General features: G+C 61.6%; 3 protein-coding genes across 6 annotated transcripts; 1 reads left to right on the forward strand and 2 right to left on the reverse strand.

Moving 5' to 3' along the window:
• Nucleotides 1-289: 289 nt before the first annotated feature.
• Nucleotides 290-3,366, forward strand: EDF1 (endothelial differentiation related factor 1). Its single transcript, XM_039719903.1, has 5 exons — nucleotides 290-431; nucleotides 544-595; nucleotides 1,515-1,675; nucleotides 2,201-2,294; nucleotides 2,810-3,366. Exons 1-5 carry the CDS (start codon nucleotides 354-356, stop codon nucleotides 2,869-2,871), a joined length of 447 nt encoding a protein of 148 aa, XP_039575837.1. The 5' UTR covers nucleotides 290-353; the 3' UTR covers nucleotides 2,872-3,366.
• An 837-nt stretch (nucleotides 3,367-4,203) lies between these two features.
• LOC120507348 (apical endosomal glycoprotein-like) lies at nucleotides 4,204-16,492 on the reverse strand. Of its 3 annotated transcripts, XM_039719840.1 has the most exons (29): nucleotides 14,753-16,492; nucleotides 14,095-14,208; nucleotides 13,493-13,666; nucleotides 13,158-13,298; nucleotides 12,748-12,932; nucleotides 12,541-12,625; nucleotides 12,172-12,300; nucleotides 11,786-11,932; nucleotides 11,533-11,627; nucleotides 11,117-11,275; nucleotides 10,739-10,823; nucleotides 10,186-10,335; nucleotides 9,756-9,860; nucleotides 9,438-9,569; nucleotides 9,077-9,207; nucleotides 8,878-8,983; nucleotides 8,513-8,629; nucleotides 8,164-8,298; nucleotides 7,923-8,053; nucleotides 7,637-7,853; nucleotides 7,162-7,299; nucleotides 6,936-7,057; nucleotides 6,760-6,850; nucleotides 6,446-6,592; nucleotides 6,035-6,169; nucleotides 5,661-5,788; nucleotides 5,471-5,585; nucleotides 5,154-5,329; nucleotides 4,205-4,602 (listed from the first exon to the last, which is right to left on the reverse strand). In XM_039719840.1, the coding sequence occupies exons 1-29, from the start codon at nucleotides 14,796-14,798 to the stop codon at nucleotides 4,561-4,563; spliced, it is 3,678 nt and encodes a 1,225-aa protein (XP_039575774.1). In that variant the 5' UTR covers nucleotides 14,799-16,492; the 3' UTR covers nucleotides 4,205-4,560. The 3 variants fall into 3 exon arrangements, with proteins under 3 accessions (XP_039575775.1, XP_039575774.1, XP_039575773.1); XM_039719839.1 differs by having other exon boundaries at nucleotides 5,471-5,788; nucleotides 12,748-12,893; XM_039719841.1 differs by lacking the exon at nucleotides 14,095-14,208 and having other exon boundaries at nucleotides 4,204-4,602; nucleotides 5,471-5,788.
• Nucleotides 16,493-17,671: 1,179 nt separating this feature from the next.
• On the reverse strand, nucleotides 17,672-20,022 carry PHPT1 (phosphohistidine phosphatase 1). 2 transcript variants are annotated; one of them, XM_039719902.1, is made up of 3 exons: nucleotides 19,398-20,022; nucleotides 19,138-19,262; nucleotides 17,672-18,092 (listed from the first exon to the last, which is right to left on the reverse strand). In XM_039719902.1, exons 1-3 carry the CDS (start codon nucleotides 19,537-19,539, stop codon nucleotides 18,000-18,002), a joined length of 360 nt encoding a protein of 119 aa, XP_039575836.1. In that variant the 5' UTR covers nucleotides 19,540-20,022; the 3' UTR covers nucleotides 17,672-17,999. The 2 variants fall into 2 exon arrangements, with proteins under 2 accessions (XP_039575836.1, XP_039575835.1); XM_039719901.1 differs by lacking the exon at nucleotides 17,672-18,092 and adding an exon at nucleotides 18,500-18,725 and having other exon boundaries at nucleotides 19,039-19,262; nucleotides 19,398-20,001.
• Nucleotides 20,023-20,103: the final 81 nt, after the last annotated feature.

Below are 20,103 nucleotides of genomic sequence, written 5' to 3' on the forward strand. Positions count from 1 at the left end.
CCGCCGGGTGACGGGTGACTGGCAGGGCCGACAGCCAATCTTAGCGTGCACAGGCACGTGCCGTCCGCCCCAGGTGGCGTGGGCACCAGCCAGTCACACAGCGGGAAGGCTGATTGGCAGGTAACTGCGCCTATCAAACGGAGCTGCGTCGCCCCTGGGGGCAGTTAAGCCAACAGTCCATGCAGGAATCTAAGCCCCGCCCGCTGCGCTCGCGCCGGTCTCCACCTATGAGCGCCTGCCGTTTCTGACGGGCGTGCGCCTCGCCCTATCAGCGGCCGTGACGCGGCCGCGCCCCCGGAGGCGGGCCCTGGGCGGTGCCCGGCGGCGGGCGCGGCCCGGGCGGGGTCGGAGCGATGGCGGAGAGCGACTGGGACACGGTCACGGTGCTGCGCAAGAAGGGCCCGAGCGCGGCCCAGGCCAAGTCCAAGCAGGTCAGCGCGGGGAGCGGCGGGGGGCCGGGCGCGGGGCCGGGCAGGCGGCAGGCCTGGGCGCGGCTGGGCCGAGCGGCGCCGTGCTCACCGCGCACCCTCGCTCTTTCCCCAGGCCATCTTGGCGGCCCAGCGGCGCGGCGAGGACGTGGAAACTTCCAAGAAGTGTGGGTATCCCGCGGGGCCGGGCCGGGTGGGGCGGGCTGAGGCGGCGGTCCCGGAGCGGCCCCGGCAGCCGCCGGCACGGCGCCCCTGCAGCTGCCCCGAGCTGCCGCTGCCCAGGGCAGGATCCGCCTGCTTCCTGCTCGGCTCTTGGAACAGCTTTTGTGATCACAGCACTTAAGCTCCCCAGCTTATTGCTTTTGCGAATTTGAATGGCTGCCGATGTTCCTATGGCGCTGCTCTTTAAAAATTCCTTGTTTCTTCTCTGATGTAAGTTGCTGGGTTCTCTCACTGTAGGGAGGCTAGTGTGATGGTTGGAAATAGAGAGATGATCCTTGAAGAAGGTTAATCAGCTTTATTGGGACACTGAATGTCAGAGACTAATGTGAGAGAAAGGATTCAAACTAGTGCTTAAATACGATATTTAACATGAGAGAAAAGAATGTTTTTGAAGCTGTCTTTTAGCAAAGCTAACTACAATTAGACTTTACTTATCAAAGATGTCAGAAAATTGGTTAAAAGCTACTTACTTGGGGTGCCTTATACTGAGCAAGCACAATTCAAGTTCAAGTTCAAGCTCTCTGTGCTGCAGCACAAATACGTGTCTGCAGTAAGGTTAGAGCATTAAATCCTCAATGAAAAGAAGGACTTGTCCTGTCTGGAGGGAAGTTCAGGTGTGAAGTAGGGAAAGGAAGGGCTCTGCAAGGCTAGGTGTGCACAGCACTATGAGCAGGGCTGAGGTTCTCCTGCCTCATGAGCAGGAGAATTGGGTGAGATCAATGCTGGTATGTTAAAATCCTGACAGCGCCCTGGGATCCTGAGCAGCTGAGGGCTTGGGAAAAGGCCTTTGATACTTTCTGGCACAGCTCTGAGCCTTATTTTGTTTGTCCTTGGTTGTTTTTTCCTTCTTGCCTTGAATAACAGGGGCAGCAGGCCAGAACAAACAACACTTCATTACAAAGAACACGGCCAAGCTTGACCGTGAAACAGAGGAGCTGCACCATGACAGAGTTTCCCTGGAGGTGGGCAAAGTGATCCAGCAGGGCCGGCAGAGCAAGGGCCTCACACAGAAGGACTTGGCCACGGTGAGTGGGGCACCTCCGGGTGAGGGTGGGCACCTTTCTGTTCCCTCAGGGGCAGCTGCCGTGGGGTGGTGTCATGGGCTGGAAGTTTGAGGAACGCAGTGTCACTGGTGTCTGATGTCCTGGCAGCTTCAGTTGTCTGGGAAAAGTTTTGAGGTTTGTCTGTGCAGCCCTTGAGTCCCAGGTTGGAGGCAGAGCCTGTCTGAGGCTGCTCCCTTCCTCCTCCCAGCAGCTCACAGCAGCCCTGGAGGTTTGTACCATCTGGGCTGAGCAGTGTTAGCAGCTCCCTGCTGTCTGAAGGAACAGCAGTCCCTGTTCCTCCTGAGAAGGAGGGAGGTCAAAGTCCTTTCAGGATGGATGTTAGCAGCACTGGGACACTTGAGGGAGGTGCCCGTGGGGATGGAGTCAGCCTGGGAACAGCACTTTGTCATCTGTCCTGGCATAATGAGCGGCCATTCCTTATCTGTGTGAGTCCTGGGGGGCTGCTGCTGAGCATTGCTGTGTTTGAGACTCATCCTCTCTTTTCAGAAAATCAATGAAAAACCACAAGTTATTGCTGACTACGAATCAGGACGAGCGATCCCCAATAACCAGGTCATGGGCAAGATCGAAAGAGCCATTGGTGAGTTCAGGGAGACTTCAGAAATACTGCCAGTGCTTGGAAGGGTGGTTTGGGGGAAAGTATTTACCTTCTGCCTGTGAGGAACATTGCTGCCTGGAGTTTATTGTGGGTGTGGTGCCATTAAGCCATGTTCTGATAAAACCTGGATCTGCTGACTGAACCAGAACTGGGAGCTCTTGATCTTTGTCTGCACCTTCATGCCTGCAGCTGTGCCCTGGGGACCATCCCTGTGTGCTTGCCCCCAAAACCTGTGAGATGCTGAGACCCATGGAAGCCTGATTGCACTTGTAGAAGGATTTTGTGTTTTACTCTCCTGGGCAGGTTCAGATCCCATCTGACTGGATTTTGTTTGAAGTGGGTCTGGTGCTCCTAGAAACTAAAGTAGGATTCTCCTGAACTCTGGTTCCCCTGCTCTCTTTCTGGATGTTCTCTTCCTTAAGGCTGAATTTGGTGGAAATAAAAGTTATTGGGTGAATGATTGAGTGCTGATGGTGGTCTCCTTTGTCTTATTCCAGGCCTCAAACTGCGTGGAAAGGACATTGGAAAACCGCTGGAAACTGGCCCCAAAGGAAAATGACAACAAAGCCTCGAAATCAGTTTGCTCAGACTGATCTGCTTCTCCTCAACCACTCTGCATATTGCCAAGCTGAACAAGAGGGTTTCAGACTTGCTTTGGGGGGAAATCTGCTGAATCTGTACCTGCTGTAAAAAGGCAACCTTAAAGAAGCAATTTTCCTGATGTTTGTTTTTCCTTGCTCCTTTTCAGAGATTGAGGATCTAAATCCCAAGAAAAAACCCAAACCCTGCCTCTGATTTGCCAGAAAACATGTACATTGTGGTGTTAGCAGCAGCTGATGTTGAGGCACTTAGGGTGGTCTGAAATGTGAGGATTTAATTGAAACAATTTGGGGAATGGGTGAGATATATTATATATAAATAATAATTTGGGAGAGTTGGGCTTGATCAGAAATGATGACTCAGTCACTGTATCTCAATGAGTTTGGTTTGTTCTTTCCAGCCTGTTTTAAAGAGATCTATAATAAAGTTTGATACCCTTCAGTTGACCAGGGGAGCTGCTGCATGTGACCAGCTGGTAGTAAATGTTGTGGCTGGGTGTGACTGGAGCTGCATCACCTCTTCCTTCTGGGATTGTAATTAAAGGGATGCCTGGGGTGGCTGGGATGAGGGCCAGCACTGTCACAAGCTTCCTGGCTGTGTCATCTCTCCCTGCGTCGGGGATGGTGCAGCTTGGCCAGCAGCCTGGGGCTGGAGGCAGTGCTGTGGGTGCAGGGGAGGCTGTGGGGATCTGCAGAGCCAGGCAGCTGCAGAGACAGCACATGAAGCCTGAGCCCTCTTTGCCCTTCCCTGGCTCTCAGCGCTCTTGGGCCCTCATTTCTGCAAGCAGCACAGGGCTGTGGGGATGGTGCTTGGCATGACTGAGGCATCACCTAAGGGGGCACAGCTGGGTGAGAAGGAGACAGGCTCTGGTCAGTCTGGGAAAGCAGCATGTCCCTCCAGCTGTACATGGGGGCTGGGGAAAGCAGGATACTCCTTGTGCAGGGGCTGAGCTGGGCTGTGTGTGGGGCTGGGTTTGGGGTTCTCAGTGGTAAGGTGTGAAAGCTGGGGGTGCAGGGTGGGGTCCAGTCCCTGAGTCCAGCCTGCACTGGGTTTCCCAGTGACCTTTATCAAGTGCATTCACAAGGTGTGTGGGCAGCATGTGGGCATCTGTACAGCAGAGTGGGAGCTGCCTGCTGCCCTCAGGGGTGCTGTGTGATGTTCCCTCTGCCCCCTGCCCTCCCCCCCACCACTCACCCTCCCCAAAACCAGCAGAAGCACAGAGCTTCCTCCCCCTGGGGTCTCTGTTCCCTGGGAGCTCTTGTGCTTTGTCCTGGGCATGGAAAGTGGCTCACACCCTCTGCAGCACCCACTGCTCTTCCCAGCTCTGGGGACCAGGACCCCACACTTCACCCCCATTTCCATGGCCAGAACTCTGTTTGGATGAGGACAGCCACTGAGAGAACTCTGACTCGTGCCCCCTGCCAAAGCACAGGCGCATTGCTGTGTCTTGTAAGCAAAAAGTTCATGTTACAAACAACACAAACGCTTTTCCGGAGCACTTGGAGGTAGCGATGACAGCGGTGTGTCCCTGGGCGGGGCAGGCTCCCCGGGCCCGGGGCAGAGAGCCCGCAGCTGATGGAGTGTGGGTTCCTGTCGAGGGTGCTCTGCCCAGGGGCGACCAGGCAATTCCTGCTGCTGGCTGCTAATTTCAAGACTCATCCCCCTCCCGTGGAGATATAATGACCTTGTCCTGTAAAGAAAGGTGAGTGAGAATTGGAGACAAATGTGGGCTGTCTGCTGTGAAACACCAGGATTTCTTCCCGGCTGCAGCAAGAGCAATCTGTTTGCCAGCCCCCTGTGACCCCAGCAGAGGCACCAAATCCCCAGCGTGGCCAGGGGGCCCCTGGCTGTTTTTGGAGTCCATGCCGGGGCTGGTGGCTCTGCTGCAGATGCCGTGGCACCAAATCTGTCCAAGGGACCTGCAGCTTAAGCCACCTTGCACTGAACTGAGTGCTGGCTGAGTGAGGATGAGTCAGGTTTGCTAGACCCCCTTCCCACAGGACTCTGGGGTGGGAGCACGCTCGGCTCTTTCCTGGTGGCAGCAGCACTTTTAGGTCAGTCCTACAGCTCAGGGTCACTTGTTTGTCAACAAGCAGATAAGAGGCAGAGCCCTTTGCACCTCCCTGTCGTGTTGGCAGAATGCAGGGTCAGGGAGAGCCTGCTGGCATTTGCTGAGCTTTTAGGAAAACGCTGTTTTAGCACAGCTGGGGTAATCAGGGAAGTCCTTCACCCTGCCCTTACGTCTCGGAAGGTGATGTTGTCGAAGCCCTGGGAAGTGTTGCTCTCTGTCGGTGTCCTGCTGGCCACCCTTCGCTGTTTCAGCCAGCACCAGCCCCCAGCAGTCACCAGCGCCACAATGACGAGGGCCAGGAGCACACTGAGCACCACCTCCGCCACGAAACTGCCCGAGGGCTTCTCTGCAGGGGCACGAAATGCTGTCAGGCTCGACCCATTGCCCAGAGAGCTGCCTCCAGCCTCAGCCCAGCACCCTGGGCAACTCTGGGTTGACCTTTCACAGCCAGAACTGCACACAGCCCCTCGCTCCCCCTTCCCCGCACCTTCCACTGGGCTCTCCGGGCTGGAGTGGCAGCCCGCCCTGGTGCTGTACATTATATCATCCAGTGCCACCGTCCCCTCCATCGGCCACCTCCGTGTGGTGATCTCGAAGCTGATCTGCGGGGGAAGGTGGGCTCTGGGGCGCTGATGCACGCCCGAAGACACCCTGCAGCCCCGGGTGGCCCCACCTACCTGGAACTCGCTGGGGCTCTGCAGCGGCACCAGGGCGCCCTGCCAGCCGCGGCTGCGGTGCCCCGCCACGCTCCACACCGTGCGCTGCCCCGCCGCGCCCCGCAGCGTCACCCGCAGCTCCCCGCTGCCTGCAAGGAGGGCCACAGGCATTGCCAGCTGCCCCGAGCCCACAAGGGCCACCGAGCCCTCCCAGCCATGCCATCCTCTAGTGGGATGGCAGCTCCCAGAGGGAACGGGCCATCGCCACTTCCCAGCTGGAATTGAAGCAGAGGGCAGAGGGTCTGTGGTCCACAGATGGGGGCACTGAGGCCTCCACTCCCGTACGTGAGGCCCAGGGACCCATGGACCCCCCTCCGTGCCCCTGCAGTGCTCACAGAGGTGCTCTGGGATGTCCATGTGGTACCAGAAGCGCAGGCAGGAGTCGCTGGCTGCGGGCAGGGGTGGGCTCTCCAGCAGGGCACCGGTGCCCCTGGCACCCAGCACGCTGGTGTCAAAGTGCATGTAGTGACCTGGGCAGGCAGGGACAGAGCACAGGGTGTCCCCCAGTCCTGCACCCATTTGTTCCACCCCACTTGTCCCACTCTTCCCCCAAATGCCCAGACAACACAAACCAGCCCTGTACCTCACTGCCCTTGGGGCCGAGCTCCCCTCCCAGGTGAAGAGGGGACAGGGATGCTGTGGGGCCAGGCCTCACAAGGTGTACTGGACTGATCCCATCCACCCCCAGCTCTTCTTCCTTGCTCTGGCCATGCCAGGGTTCTCAGGCAGGGATGGGTGTTTCCTACCGTTCCTTGTACCCAGGGTGTGATCCTGCTCAGGGCCAGGGTACTTGGCCAGGGTGATCCCACTCTTCCAGCCCCAGGCAAAGCTGTGCAAGCGGGGGTCCGAGGGGCTGCTCCAGCCACAAGTGTCCTGCTCAAAGTCACAGGATGCTGGGAGGAAAGCACGACTGTGAGACACCCAGTACTACCTGGCAGGAGATGGGGCACCTGGGTGGTACACACCACCCCCAGCTTTGGGCCAGGCCAAGCTCAGGGCAGGAACAGGTCTGTCCCTATCCCCCTCCGATCCACAGTGCTCCTGTGGGGTGGGATCTCACCTGGCTTGGGGCAGGCTCCCACCGACACGTGCAGGTCATCCAGTGCAATGTATCCGTGGTCACCCCCAGCTCCCACTGCCTCAAACACCACCTGGGCAGGGTGACATGCTGAGGCTGGCAGCCTCCACGCACCCCTCATCACCTCCAGCTGCCCCCAGCACCCTGCCCTGTCTCACCTGCCAGTCACCCTCGGGCTGGACAGTGACATGGCTGTGGTGCCAGTTGCTCCCTTCCATGGTGCTCATACTCAGAACCTTCCTCCTCACCTTGCTCTGCTCCACGAACACCCTAAGGAAGCCTGCCCAGGGCACCCAACATGGAGGAGGGGTCCAGGGCTGTGCTGTGTGGGGCTCCCACCCATCTGGAGGTGCCCCCAGGGATCTCAGGGCATGTGGTGCTCACCTGGGGTCCCAGCGCTCAGCTGGTACCAGAAAGTCAGGCACTGGGCGGACATGGAGGACTGGTAGGGCTGGGAGGTGAGGGCAGCCATGTGCCCTGCAGGCAGGGAGACCCTGCCCGTGTTCACCACCATGTAATGGCCTGGAGGAGAGAAGCCCCTGTGCTGCGACCCCTGCCCAGCCCTGCTGGGGAGCATTAGGGGACAATGGGGCTGGGTGTCCCCCCCAGGTCAAGGAGTCTCCCCAGCTTGGGAACCTCCCCAGGAGTAGGGAGCCCTGGGGCTGGGAGACCCTGCATTTGGGGAGTTCCAGGGTCGGGAAGCCCTGTGCAGTATTGCCTTCTCATCCTGGGGAGGGCAGGGCAGGCATGATGCAGGGAGAGCAGGCAAGGCTGGCGTGGGGTACAGGCAGGACACTCAGAACAGGCAGGGGGTCCCTCAGTGCAGCAGGGAAGCAGCAGGGCTGCCACGGCCCTGTACCTGCGGCGGTGCCGGTGGTGTGGTCGGCCACAGGGCCAGCGGTGGTGCCAGTGCCATTGCTCTGTCGCTGCCAGGTGCCCTTTCCACTGGCTGCCAGCCCACAGTCCTCCGCCTCGAAGGAGCAGGAGAGCTTGGCCCCGCAGGGCCCGGCTGTCTGCGTGATGTCGTCTAGCCCCACGTCCCCCAGGAAGCCGTCATGCAGCACCTCGAAAGCCACCTGCCCCAGGCAGCAGTGTCAGACACCCTGTGCCTTGCTGTGCCAGGGGCACGGGGGCCTGGTCCTCACCTGGTACCGCCGCTGGCCCGTGGAGGGCAGTGTTGCCCATGCCCGGTGCCAGATGCTGCCCTGGGTTCCTCGGCGGGTCCACAGCACCACCTCCTCCCCTCCCTCTGGCCTCAGCTTGAGGCTCAGGGTACCTGCGTAGAGGGGGCATGGGGGCAGCCATCCCACAGCCCTTGGGGACCCCACAGTCCTCAGAGTGGAGCCAGGCTGGGGCAGCCCTGGGAGGACGCCCTGGGGCACGCACCAATTTGTGGGCCGGCCAGACGGTACCAGAAGGAGAGGCAGCGTGGGGCAGTGGCTGGCTCCTGCTGGGAGCTGAGGAGCTGGGCCCGCTGCCCATGGCTCCATGGCACAGAGGAGTCCACGGACAAGAAGTAACCTGAATGTCGGGAACAGCCAGGGTGGTGGGATCATGATGTGAGTGTTCCACATCACCCACAGCCCAGATCTGGGTGCTCCCAGCCTGCCCTAGGGGAGCTTGCTCTGTAGGCACGGGGCTGCTGGGGAGTACAAGGCATGCCTTGGCCCTGGCATTGGAGGCTATGGGATGCCCTGGGCTCCTGGGTTCCCCCAAAGAGCAACCAGCCCCTTACCTGAGCCAGTGGTGTGGTCAGAGCCCTGTCCCTGCCCTGTGCTGTGGACCCACTTGAAGTCACTGGACAGATCCTGGTACCAGCCACACATGCCTCTCTCAAAGTTGCAGGACAGCTCTGGCCAGAGAGGTGACAGTATAAAGGTGGAAAGGGGTAAGGCATCACAAAAGCAAACGGGTCCCCCAAACGTCCCTTTCCCCCTGCTCCCCAAGTTTACCTCACACAGGGGTCCCAGGGTATGTGCTTGGCCCTGGCCCTCGGCCTTGTGCACCATGGCTGTCACTTGGACAGAGTGACAGCCACCAGGCAGCCCCCATGGAAAGGGTGTGGGGTTACCCTCCCTGCCCACACACCCCTGGCCATACCCGCAGCTGTGGGTGACACCGTGTTGAGGGAGCACTGCTCAAATGTCACGTTGTCAACACTGACACTCGCCGAGCCCTGGAGATCCACCAGTGCCAGCAGCTCGACCTGGGGGCAGCAGTCATGAGCCTGGGGTGCCTGGCAGCTCTGGCACTGTCCCACCGAAAGCCCCCCAGGCTGGTCCCTGTGCATCCAGCACACCTGAAAGGGCCGGCTTCTCTCTCCCAGAGGGACACGGACACGACCCCCAGTTGTGCTGCCACGACGTTGTGTCTGCCAGACCAGCTGGGTGGTGCCAGTGGTGTGATCTGTGACACTGATGGCAAGGAAGCCTGGAACAAGAGGTGGTGCAGAGGCTGTGGACACCCAAAAACCCTGGCCATCCTGTGGGAGCCATCCATGGCACCAGCCCGTGGTCACGGGGTGCAGGCACACAGACAGGGACACACACCCCAGCTCCAGGAGGATGTGAGGGGGCAAAGCGGGGTTGGGAGAGGCAGCAAAGGCAGATGGGCAGGGGGCAGGAAGCAGGCAGGGCACCCTGGGGTGGGCAGGAGGTTACCTTGGGGGTCACTGTGGATGTGGTAGCTCATCTCCATGGTGCAGGCAGGGCCAGAGGGGCCCAGCAGAGGCGATCGTGCCTTTGCAGGACCCACCATCTGTCCTTCTCCTGTCTGAAGGGCCAGGAAAGTCCCTGGGCACAGAAACACTCTGTGAGGTGAGGACTGGGGTCCCACATCGCTGATAGCACCCCCAGCCCAGCATCCTGCCTGGGCATCATCCCCCACTGTGCAGTGGCACGCACTGGGAGCCCTTGCTCTGGGGCTCCCGTGGTGCTGAGCACTGAAGAGCATTGTCTGGGTGGTGAGAGCAGCCTCACCTGTGAGGAAGGTGTCAGACTCAGTGACCTCCTGCAGACCCCAGCGCAGCCGCCCCACGCTGACATCGTGCCAGCCCCCAGCCCCTGACTCAAAGGTTGTTGTCCCTGCAAAGTCAAAGGATCCCAAAATCCCAGAATGGTTTGGGTTGGAAGGATCTTAAAGCTCACCTTATTCCACCACTCTGCCATGGGCAGGGACACTTTCCACTATCCCAGGGTGCTCCAAGCCCTGTCCAACCAGCCTTGGACACTTCCAGGGATGGGGCAGCCGCAGCTGCTCTGGGCAACCCCAAACTCCAGGCTCAGTCTTGCCGGGCCATTGTTCTCCCAGGGGCTGTGCAGGCACACAAGTGTCCCAGCCATGCCCGCCCAGGGTGCCTGGTCCCCTCCACTGCTGGGGTAGTGGTGCAGGTGCCTGGCTGGCTCTCACCACAGCGCTTCTCGTCGGAGCCGTCAGCGCACGTGTCAGCGAAGTCGCAGGCCAGCTCTGCAGCAATGCACTCCCCGCTGTCACAGGCCACCTCGGCTGCTGCGCAGGGGCCGGCACCTGCCTGGCTCGGCAGGGTCACCAGAGGCTTCTCTGATGGTGAAACACCCCAGGATGGAGAGCAGTGGTGAAAGGCCCAGCAACAGCATCAGTGTCAGCCCTTCAAACCACCTCCCCATGTCCCCAGGCATCTTCCTGGCTCTCCATTTCCCATCCCATCCCAGCCCAACCTGGCTGCCACCAGCTAGGTGGTCCAGGGCCTAGTAAGAGCTGCTCGTGTGACACGTTTTGACACAGAGATGGAGTGTTAAAGCCGCAGGACAGATACCAGCACCCCAGGGCAAATATTTGCTGTGCTGCACCCAGGATGGTCCCTGTGATGAGCAGAGGGACAGGCAGACCATGCCTGTCCTTTAGGCATGGTGCCATGGGTGCAAGACACATGTGACAGCTGCCAACACTGCAGCAGAGTGAGGGACACTGCCCACCAGCTCACCCTGCTCCTTCACACAGCCCTGAGACAGGATCAGGTCATCAATAGCCACGGTCCCCCCGCGGCCAGCCACCCCCTCGATCAGCACCTGCAGGAAAGCACCACGTCAGAAACATCAGCATGGGGTCCTGCACAATACTGCAGGTATTAGGGTGACACCAGGGAGCCATGGGATTGGGGAGCCAGAACCTGTCATGGACTGACTGACATTTTCCCCAGGAAGGGACTCAGTGGGAGCAGGGGCAATGCTGTGGCTGACAGGGGGGCACAGCATGGGCTGGCATGGCCACAGTGGGCTTGGGGGTGCTGCTGCCCCTGTGTGCAGCTGTGGTCCTGGACCCCAGGGGCACCCCAGCTCCCCCCAGCACAGCAGCAGCCCACCTTGAAGGGATCCATCACGTTGAAGTCCACTCTCTCCCGGACCCAGCAGCTGCCCAGGTCTCCTGTCCTTTCCCTCATCAGGTGCTTGGTAGAGTTGGTCACATAGGAGATGCGGAGGTTGCTGGTGGCTGAGCCATGGAGGTGACAGTACAGCACGAGCTGGGGATTTGGGGCAGGGTGAGCCCTTAGGGCAGGGGCACACAGCCCCCTGCATCCCACAGAGGGGCTATGAGGAGCTCAGAGCTCCCAGTGGGCACCAGAGATGTCACCAAACCACCCCCAAAAACCTGATGCCCATCCCCAGCAAGGGCCAACCACAGCCCAGCCCTGCATGAGGGTCCCCGGAGCTGGGAACCCATTTCCTGTCACCACTATGTCCACATAAGCTCTGACATGAGGTCCCAGCTGTGACTCACAGAACAGGAGTTGGTGGCTTGGAAGGTGGGGCTGCTGAGCTGAGCTGTGCCACCAGTCTGTGCAGTGGGGTCACTGCTCACATGGAGGAAAAAACCTGCAGGAGATGCTGGAGCTGAGTGGAGCCAGGCACATGTGTGGGTGCAGGACACTGCTGTCCTGGCACAGCCTTGAGCAGAGCCCTGGCGTGTGTCATCCCAGGGCACATCCACCTGCGGTGGGGCTCCCCTGGGGCACTGGTGCCCCACCACGTACCAGCCCTGCTGTTGTTGCTGTGGTCCCGAGTGGGAATGCTGTAGGAGGTGCCCAGGTTCAAGCTCGTGTTCCTGCCCCACACTGGTGGCCCAGCCACTGTCTCCCAGCCACAGAGATCATAGTCAAAGGAGCAGCGGGTGAAGTTCTCTGTGAGAAGAAAGGACAGCAGTGACCCAGAAACTGAGATCCCAGCCCTCTCCTGGACAGGTAGATCCCTGCAATGGGCTGGGTTGATGCCACCTCTCTGCAAAACCTCAGGGTCATTTTGCCCTCCTGGCGTGGGGCAGAACTGGGTGGGCCCCTGCCAGCCCAGAGCCCAGCTTTGCCCCAGCAAGGCAGACCCTCAGCCCATCAGCAGGACTCGCTCCGGGGCCAGGGGTGCTCACTGCACTGCGCCGCGCTCTCGTCCGAGCTGTCCCCGCAGTCGTCGGTGCCGTCGCAGAAACGGCGCTGTGCCAGGCAGGAGCCACGCTGGCAGCGGCTCTCCTGGGCCCCGCAGGCCTGCTGCCCAGCCTCTGGGGTGGGGGGACACATGTCAGCGAGTGGCTGCTCCCACGGGGACGTGGTGAGCACGGCCACATCATTCCTTGGGGTGGCTCAAGGGACAGGTTTTGGCTGCCCACCTCATGCTCTGGCCAGGGCACGGTGCCCCGAGGCAATGGGAGCACCGAGCAATGGGAGAGCTCCCCTGGGTTTTGCAGCCCACCCTCTTCCCCCAAGATCCCAGCTCACATCCCGGCAGATGTGGGACTCACCTGGTAAGCCACAGTTCCTGAACATGATGTCATCGAGTGCCACCTCTGCCCCACAGGTGGGTGGTTGTGTCAGAGAGAAGATGAGCTGTGATGGGAGGATGAGGATGGCATGAGCCGCCCAAGCCAGGTCTCAGAGCATTGCCCAGCTCCTCTGGTCCCAGTTTATGGGGACAGTGCCCGGGTAGCAAAGTACCAACACTGTCTCACCTGGAACTGCTCCATGATCCGTCCGGGGTAGGCAACCAGCTGGTGCCAGCCCTCACTGCTGCGCTCAGGGCTCTGCCACAGCTCCACCACCTCATCCTTGTGTGCCACAGCCAGGCGCAGCACCGGCCGCTCTGTCTGGTTCAGCCCTGAGGGGAGCCCCAAAAGTGCCCTTGGTACAGGGCAGCCTGGGGTACCCAAAGCAACGAATGGAGCCCTGCCAGCTCTGTGGGCTGGAACTGGGACCCCCAGGTCCCACCAGCTCTGTGTGTGGAGCGTGGAAGAGCAAACAGGATGGCAAGGACCCCTCTCAAGGTGTCGGGGTTCTGTTCCTGCCACAGGAGCAGATGGCCCCATTCCTCCCCACTGCCTCCCATCCTCACTGCCCAGTAGCTGATGCTGCCTGTGCCCACCTTGGGTGCTCTCACAGCTCCCTGAGAGGTGATACCAGGTTCTGATCTCACACGTGGCAGCTGCTTCCCGCATCTCCGGTGACCTGAGCCAGGCTGTGGCCACAGTCTTTGCTGGGGGGGACGTGGTCACCAAGAACCAACCTGGGAGGGCAGAAAGCAGAGTGGGGGCTGCAGCCCCATGGGGTGGCACCAGAGCTGTGCCTGCACTACTCCCACCCCTCCACGGGTGTGCTCCCTCCCCTGCACCCTACAAAGATAGGTGTTCTGGCACCCCGACTCCAGTGGAGTGGTGCTGTGGGTGGCCAGAGCCTGCTCATCAAGCAGCTCCCACTTACCCAGGTCAGTGCCCACCGTGTGGTCTGAATGAGGCCCCATGCCCCACGTGGCCAGGCTGGCCCGGCCTCGCACCCATCCATACGTCGAGGTGCCCACATCCTGCCAGCCACAGTCACTGTCCTCGAAGTCACAGGTGAAGGGGGTGCCCAGCACTGCTGAGCCCCGTAGGTACCCTGAAGGTGGGCAGATGGGGGATCAAGGCAGGTTTGGGGCCACCCTGGGGACCTGTGCCCACCCGAGAAAACTGCACCCATCCCGGGGGGCTGCATCTACCCAGGGGACCTGCACCTACCCCAGGGACCTGTGGCCAGCCTAGGGGACCTGCACACAGCCTGGGATCCTGCACCCACCTGGCAGACTCACCTCCACCCAGGCAACCTGTGCTCACCCTGAGCACCTGCACGAGGGACCTGCCCCTACCCTGTGGATCTGCACCCACCCCAGGGTACTGTACCAATCCTGGGGGACCCTGCATTCATCCTGGGCACCAGCACCACCCCAGGGACCTGTACCCACAAGACCCCCCACTACACAGCCTGCTCTCACCCCAGGAGCAGGGCCTGAGGGTGGGTCTGGGGGCCTGGGGAGTCTGAGCACCCACCACACTGGTTTTCATCCGAGCAGTCACTGCAGTCACAGACAAAGTTGCAGAGCTGCTCAGCTGCGCTGCTGCAGCTGTTGACAACCACGGATCCACTGGGGAGGAAGGTTCTGGCTATGAGAGACACAATGGGGCTGAAACCCACAGGGAACTAAGCACGGTGCCTGCAGCAGGAGATGGAGGGCATGCATGACCTGCAGGTGACATCTGCCTGGGCACCTCGGTTTGGGACCCTGCTGGGGCAGGTACTGAGCTCTCAGTGGCCTCTTGGCCTGGACGACCCCCCTGTCACTGTCCCGGAACTCCACATCTCTCACACTGCCACCTCCCACCGTCAGCCTCGGGGTGCCAGAGCCTGCCGGGGCACTGACTCTGCTATATCACACCCGTGCTGAGAGTCCCAGCCCCCTTTTTGGAAGAAACAGGAGTATCTGCACGTTTTCTGTCCCATGCTGAACAAAGCCACTGGTGATCCCCATCCCGGTGCTGGGGGCTCCGGCACCCTCTCACCCTGGGAACCCCGGGCTGAATTCAGCAGCAGAGCCCAGTGGCTGGCCCAGCACTGGGGCAACCTCTGTGGAGGACCAGAGTGGAGCAGCCAGCACAGAGGCCCCTTCCCTCCAGCCACACAACCCCCGGCCGTGTCGGCAGAGCTCACCCAGCAGCACCAGGAGGGCCAGCATCGCCTGCCTGCCTGCAGCCATCCCGGCCACCACCACGGTGAAACGGAGCTGGAAGAGGCCACACCGGGAGCCCCGGGCTGGAATGTGCTCCCCCAGAGCCGCCTCTGTTGGACTTCAGCCTCACTGTTATCGGCTCCCTGGCCAGGCAGCGGGTTTATGGCCAGGCTGTGCTGACCGGGACAGCGCAATCCTGCCAGCAGCAGCGCCGGCACCCCAGCAGCCAGCTGCAGCCAGGTGCCCCGTGGAGACCTTCGGCTTCTCCCCACTGCACCTCTCTTCTTCAGCCCGTTTTCCATGCAGAACAAGACGGTGGGTGACACTCTGACTGGGAGTGTCACAGCCCGGTGGAATGCGTGGGCTTGCTGAGGGATGAGGACGCTTCCTGCAGAGCCAGAGATGCTGCCAGCCCTGTGGGGAAGCTGACACCTCTGCCAGGGATATGGGGGCTCTGCCAGTCCCTGTGCATAAGGAGAGGGAGACACTTTGGGTGCAGGGTTGGCAGTGAGCTGCACTCTGGCCAGTGAGAACAGAGCTGGGAGTCAGCTGTATCTCCAATATTCCATCTTACCCTGCCCTCTGGCAGTGGGAACTCATTCTCTCTTGTCTTGTCACTCCAAGCTCTTGTCCCTAGTCCTTCTTCAGCTCTCCTGGAGCCCCCTTAGGCACTGGAAGGGGAGCTGAGGTCCCCCTGGAGCCTGAGGATCCCAAGATGCCATCAGGAGGAGCCAGCCTTCGCCCTGCCTGCTCTGCTCCAGCTGGCAGGAGCATCTCAGCACCCAGCTCATGAATGCCATGGGGCGAAGGGGCACAGCTCTGGGGTCACAACCAGGTCAGTCCTGGGGCAAAACATTCCTGGCAGAGCCCCAGCAAGGGCTGAGCCTGGAAGAAGCACAGCTTGGCAGCCAGAGCCCACAGATCACCACCAGTGCTGCCTGGCGATGGCAACTACTGACCCCACTGGTTTCCCTCCGTGGGCAGAGGAAGAAGAGGCTGCCACCCCACAGGACCCCCCTCCCCTCTGCTGCTGCAGTCTTCGTGCCCTGAGAGGGGCCCCATCGAGCAGATCCTTCCACCGAGCCAACAGCCTTGGAAGGCAGATTGCAGCGGGATTGCATCACAGCAGTAAAACACAGGCTCAGCTCCTTCCCCCAGTGCCAGCCAGGCCCAGTGAGGACCAGCAGTCCCACATATCCAGTCCAGGCATGCTGGAGAGCAGGAGCCCTGCCCAGGAACCTTGGCAGCACCAAGCTGGCCACTGGCAAAGTAGCCACTGGCTCCTGGGTGCCATGGGCAAAGCCTCTCTCCCAGATCTGACCCCTGCCCTCTGCACTAGGGATGCTGGTGCTCCCACTATGAGATGTGGGCATACTGGAACAGATCAAGTGATGGTGATCACAGCATAGTACAGAATGGAAGGCACGACAGGAGGTCACCCCATCCCACCCCTCTGCTCCACAAGGGCTCCCTGGAAGATGTGTCCAGATGGTTTTTGAGTATCTCAACAGAAGGATATTCCCTGCTGATCATGAGGGGACTGCACCTCCCACAAGGAGAGGCTGAGCTGGATGTGCCCAGCTTGGAGAAGGTGCAGGGGCATGTCACCCAGGTAAGCCCTGGCAGGAGGGTGCAGGGAGCCAACCCTTTGAGCAGGGAGTGTCCCAGTAAGGACTGAGACAAGAACAAAGCAAGAACAGTAAATGTCACTTAAAAGAAAAAACTTTTTTCTTTTTTTTTTTTTTCCTGTGAGGGCCAAATGTCACTTAAAAGAAAAACCTTTTTTTTTTTCCTGTGAGGGCTGTCAAAACCAGAGCAGACTCCCAAGCTGCTGGGAAGTCCAAGTCGGGGAGATTCTCAAACCCCACCTGGTCACAGCTTCCCACAGCCTAATTCTAGAACAGAATCATGGAACTCCCTGTGTTGGAAGGGACCCACAAAGACTGTCGAGTCCAACTCCTGAGTCTGCACAGCACATCTCAGCAATCCCACCACGATGGACCAGCTGAAGCTAGGCAGTGGATGGACAGGACCTCCCAGAGGTGCCTCCAAGCTCCACAATCCAGTGACTTGCAGGTTTGCAGCTGACTGTGTGACTTCTGGATAACATTCCCCCCAGCACAGGGGAGAGTCACACCTTGCAGGATGGAGGACGAGGCACAGCAGAGCCATGTTTTTGCCTGTGAAACTCATCCCCCTATTGTGAGCTTCCTTTGGAGTTTGGGCACAGGGGGTTGAGCTTCTGCAGGTTGAGCTGACCCTGCACGCCTCTGGACACAGAGGAAAGAGCCCAAATCCCTGAAGGCACGAGGCAGAGGCAGCAGCAGGGAGCACGCAGGGTCAGAGTCTGACAATGAAATGGGGCTGGGACTGGGCTGGGAGGATCCTCCAGCCCCAGCTTCACGTGGGACAGCAACTGAACCAACCCAGCCTGCAAATCCCCCTGGCGTTCTCCAGCCACTGAAGCCTCCAGCAGCTTCTCCCAGTCTCCCTCTACTGCTCCTCACTTGGAAGCACAAGCAGAGAGAATCCCTGGGAAATTCTGAGGTGGTCCGGGGTGGCTGGAGGGATGAAGTCAGGGAGGATGCTCTCCCTCAAGGTGTGACCACCTGCCACAAGGAGAATGGGCATATTCTTCCCAGTCACGTTCCCAGGTAGCTCAGTTTCCTCCCTGCAGGAGATGGGGCTGGTCTCTCCCCAGGTCCATCCTGCCTTTCCCTCTCCCAGGCCTGGGCATTGCTTTCCTCTCTCCTGCCTCAACCCTTCCCAAGGCAAATCCCGATACACTTCCTGCTGTCCCCACCCCAGAGCCTGCTCCCATGCCAGGCTCCTAGGCCAGGCCCCCCTCAAGGGGCAGATAACCTGGGGGGTCCCTTCCACTGTCAACAGGCACAACGTGGGGCTGGAAAGGAGCAGCCGAGCCGTGAGCATGGCCACCAGAGCAGCTGTGCTCCTCTGACAACTTTAATTCTCACAGATACACGTGGACGAGCCTCTGGCACCAGGAGGCTGGGGCAGAGCAACCACTGGCTTCACCAGCTTTGCCATGCCAGGGGGGTGGGAGCACCTGGCACGGGGACAGTCCAGTGACAGCGGAGAACGGGCAAGTTCAGCACAGAGGAAAATCAGAAGAGCCTGGAGCACGGCCAAGCACGGGGAGCCTGCTGCCACCACCAGGGCGCTGCATACAGCTGTGCCAGTCCTCGGCTGGCACCACAGACAGAGGAGTCAGTACCCTTCATCTGCCCAGGTGACCTCATAGTCGGGGTACTCGGCCTTCAGCTTCTCTGTGGTCACAGCGTGGTCAGCTCGTCCAAAGCCCTGCACAGGAAAAGAGGGTTCCCAAGGAGAGCTGGTGGGAACTTGCAGGGAAGCCTGGCAAATCCCCAGGGCAGCTCTGGCAGACCCCAGCAGCAGAGAGGCCACAAAGCTTGTGCCAGCCCTTCCTGACTCCAACTGGTGCTGGTGTAGCACCCAGGCAAGAGGACAGTGCCACCCTGAAGCTGGGAAAACTACTTGCACTGTGGCCCGGGGACCACCACCCTGCCTTGGTCCCAGCTGGGCTCTGCACTCAACACCCAGTAGAGCTGGTGCTGCAGCACAGCACTGGGATGGGGTCAGCATCCAGGGAGCCACCGTGACAGTGATGTGCCGAGGGTACCTCCAGTCACCCTTACAAGGCCCCTACAGCACCTGACACTCCTGCAGGAACGCCCTCAGGACACACAGAGTGGACACAGGGCTCTTGTGCAGCCCAACTCCCCCTGGCAGCACCCAGCGCTGCTACAGCCACCGTACCCACGGGACCCCCGGGGACTCTGGGTGTGTGGCAGGCGCCGGGGGCTTCATGCGGTGACCCTGCTTTGGGCAAGCACTGCTCACCCGAAAGGGCTCTGCCAAGTCTCCCGTCCCTGGGGAGAACGCCCAGGAGCCCGGGAGCGCCGCCCCGCTCACCCTCCCAGCCCCGAGGGATGCGATGCCAACTCCCGTCCGCGGCTCCCCCACCGCGCGGGGAGACGCCGCGTCCCTCGTGGGTGCCCCGCCGCCGCTTACCACCGAGTAGCCGTAGACGTGGATCTTCCTCTCCTGGGGGCGGTGGGACAGCCGGCCGCCGCCCAGGCACTCGCAGCTCAGCCCGAGTGGAGCCAGCTCCTCCGCGGTGCGCTCGAACAAGTCGGCTGCAGGGAGGGAGCGGGCGGCGCGGGGACCCCGCCTCAGCCGCCGCCCGAGCCGGGCCGGGCCCCGGCCGCGCCGCCGCCCCGCTCACCCTCCCAGCCCCGAGGGATGCGATGCCAACTCCCGTCCGCGGCTCCCCCACCGCGCGGGGAGACGCCGCGTCCCTCGTGGGTGCCCCGCCGCCGCTTACCACCGAGTAGCCGTAGACGTGGATCTTCCTCTCCTGGGGGCGGTGGGACAGCCGGCCGCCGCCCAGGCACTCGCAGCTCAGCCCGAGTGGAGCCAGCTCCTCCGCGGTGCGCTCGAACAAGTCGGCTGCAGGGAGGGAGCGGGCGGCGCGGGGACCCCGCCTCAGCCGCCGCCCGAGCCGGGCCGGGCCCCGGCAACCCCCCGCCCCGGGCCCGCGGCCGCTCCCCGGCACGCTGGGCCACGGCCCCGCGCTTCCCTCACCGTGGTACTCGGCCCAGCCGTGGCCTCGCACGACGTCCTTGGCGGGCGCGCCGGCCCCGCGCACCCGCACCAGCACGTACTTGAAGACGCCGTCGCCATCGATCTGCACGTCCGGCACCCGCGACAGCGCCGCGCCCGCCATGGCCGCCGCCGTGCCCGCCCCCTCCGCGAGGCGTCCAATCAGCGCCCGGGCCCTGCCCCTGTGCCCGCCTCCTCCGCCCGGTGCCCAATCAGCGCCCGGGCCCTGCCCCTGTGCCCGCCCCCTCCGCCCAGCGTCCAACCAGCGCCCGGTCCCTTCGCGTGTTCCCGCACCCCCTCCCTGGCGTCCAACCAGCGCTCGCGGAGCCAGGCCCCGCCCACAGCCGGGGCGGGGTCCGGTCGGGGCCGGGATCGGGATCGGGATCGGGATCGGGATCGGGATCCACAGCGGGGAGCAGGGCCGGGCAGGGCCGGGCAGGGCGGCGCGGGCTCCCTGGGTGACGGGCCTTGGCCACGACCCCGGCTTTGCCTCGCCCTCCCTGATCCCCGCCCCGGTCCCCTTCACTGGCGATCACCCCCGGCCTCGGTCAGAGCCCCCCGCGGACCCCTCCCCGCAGCCGCTCCCCCCCGGCAGCGCCCAGGGCCCCCCAGCCCCCCAGCCCTGGGCCCGCAGGGCCCAGCACCGAGGCTCCGCAGGAACAGGCCCGGGCTGCACCGACGCGGCGCG

This window comes from Passer montanus, unplaced genomic scaffold (assembly GCF_014805655.1).
Source record: "Passer montanus isolate IOZ18808 unplaced genomic scaffold, ASM1480565v1 scaffold43, whole genome shotgun sequence".
In the NCBI taxonomy this organism is placed as follows: Eukaryota; Metazoa; Chordata; class Aves; order Passeriformes; family Passeridae; genus Passer; species Passer montanus.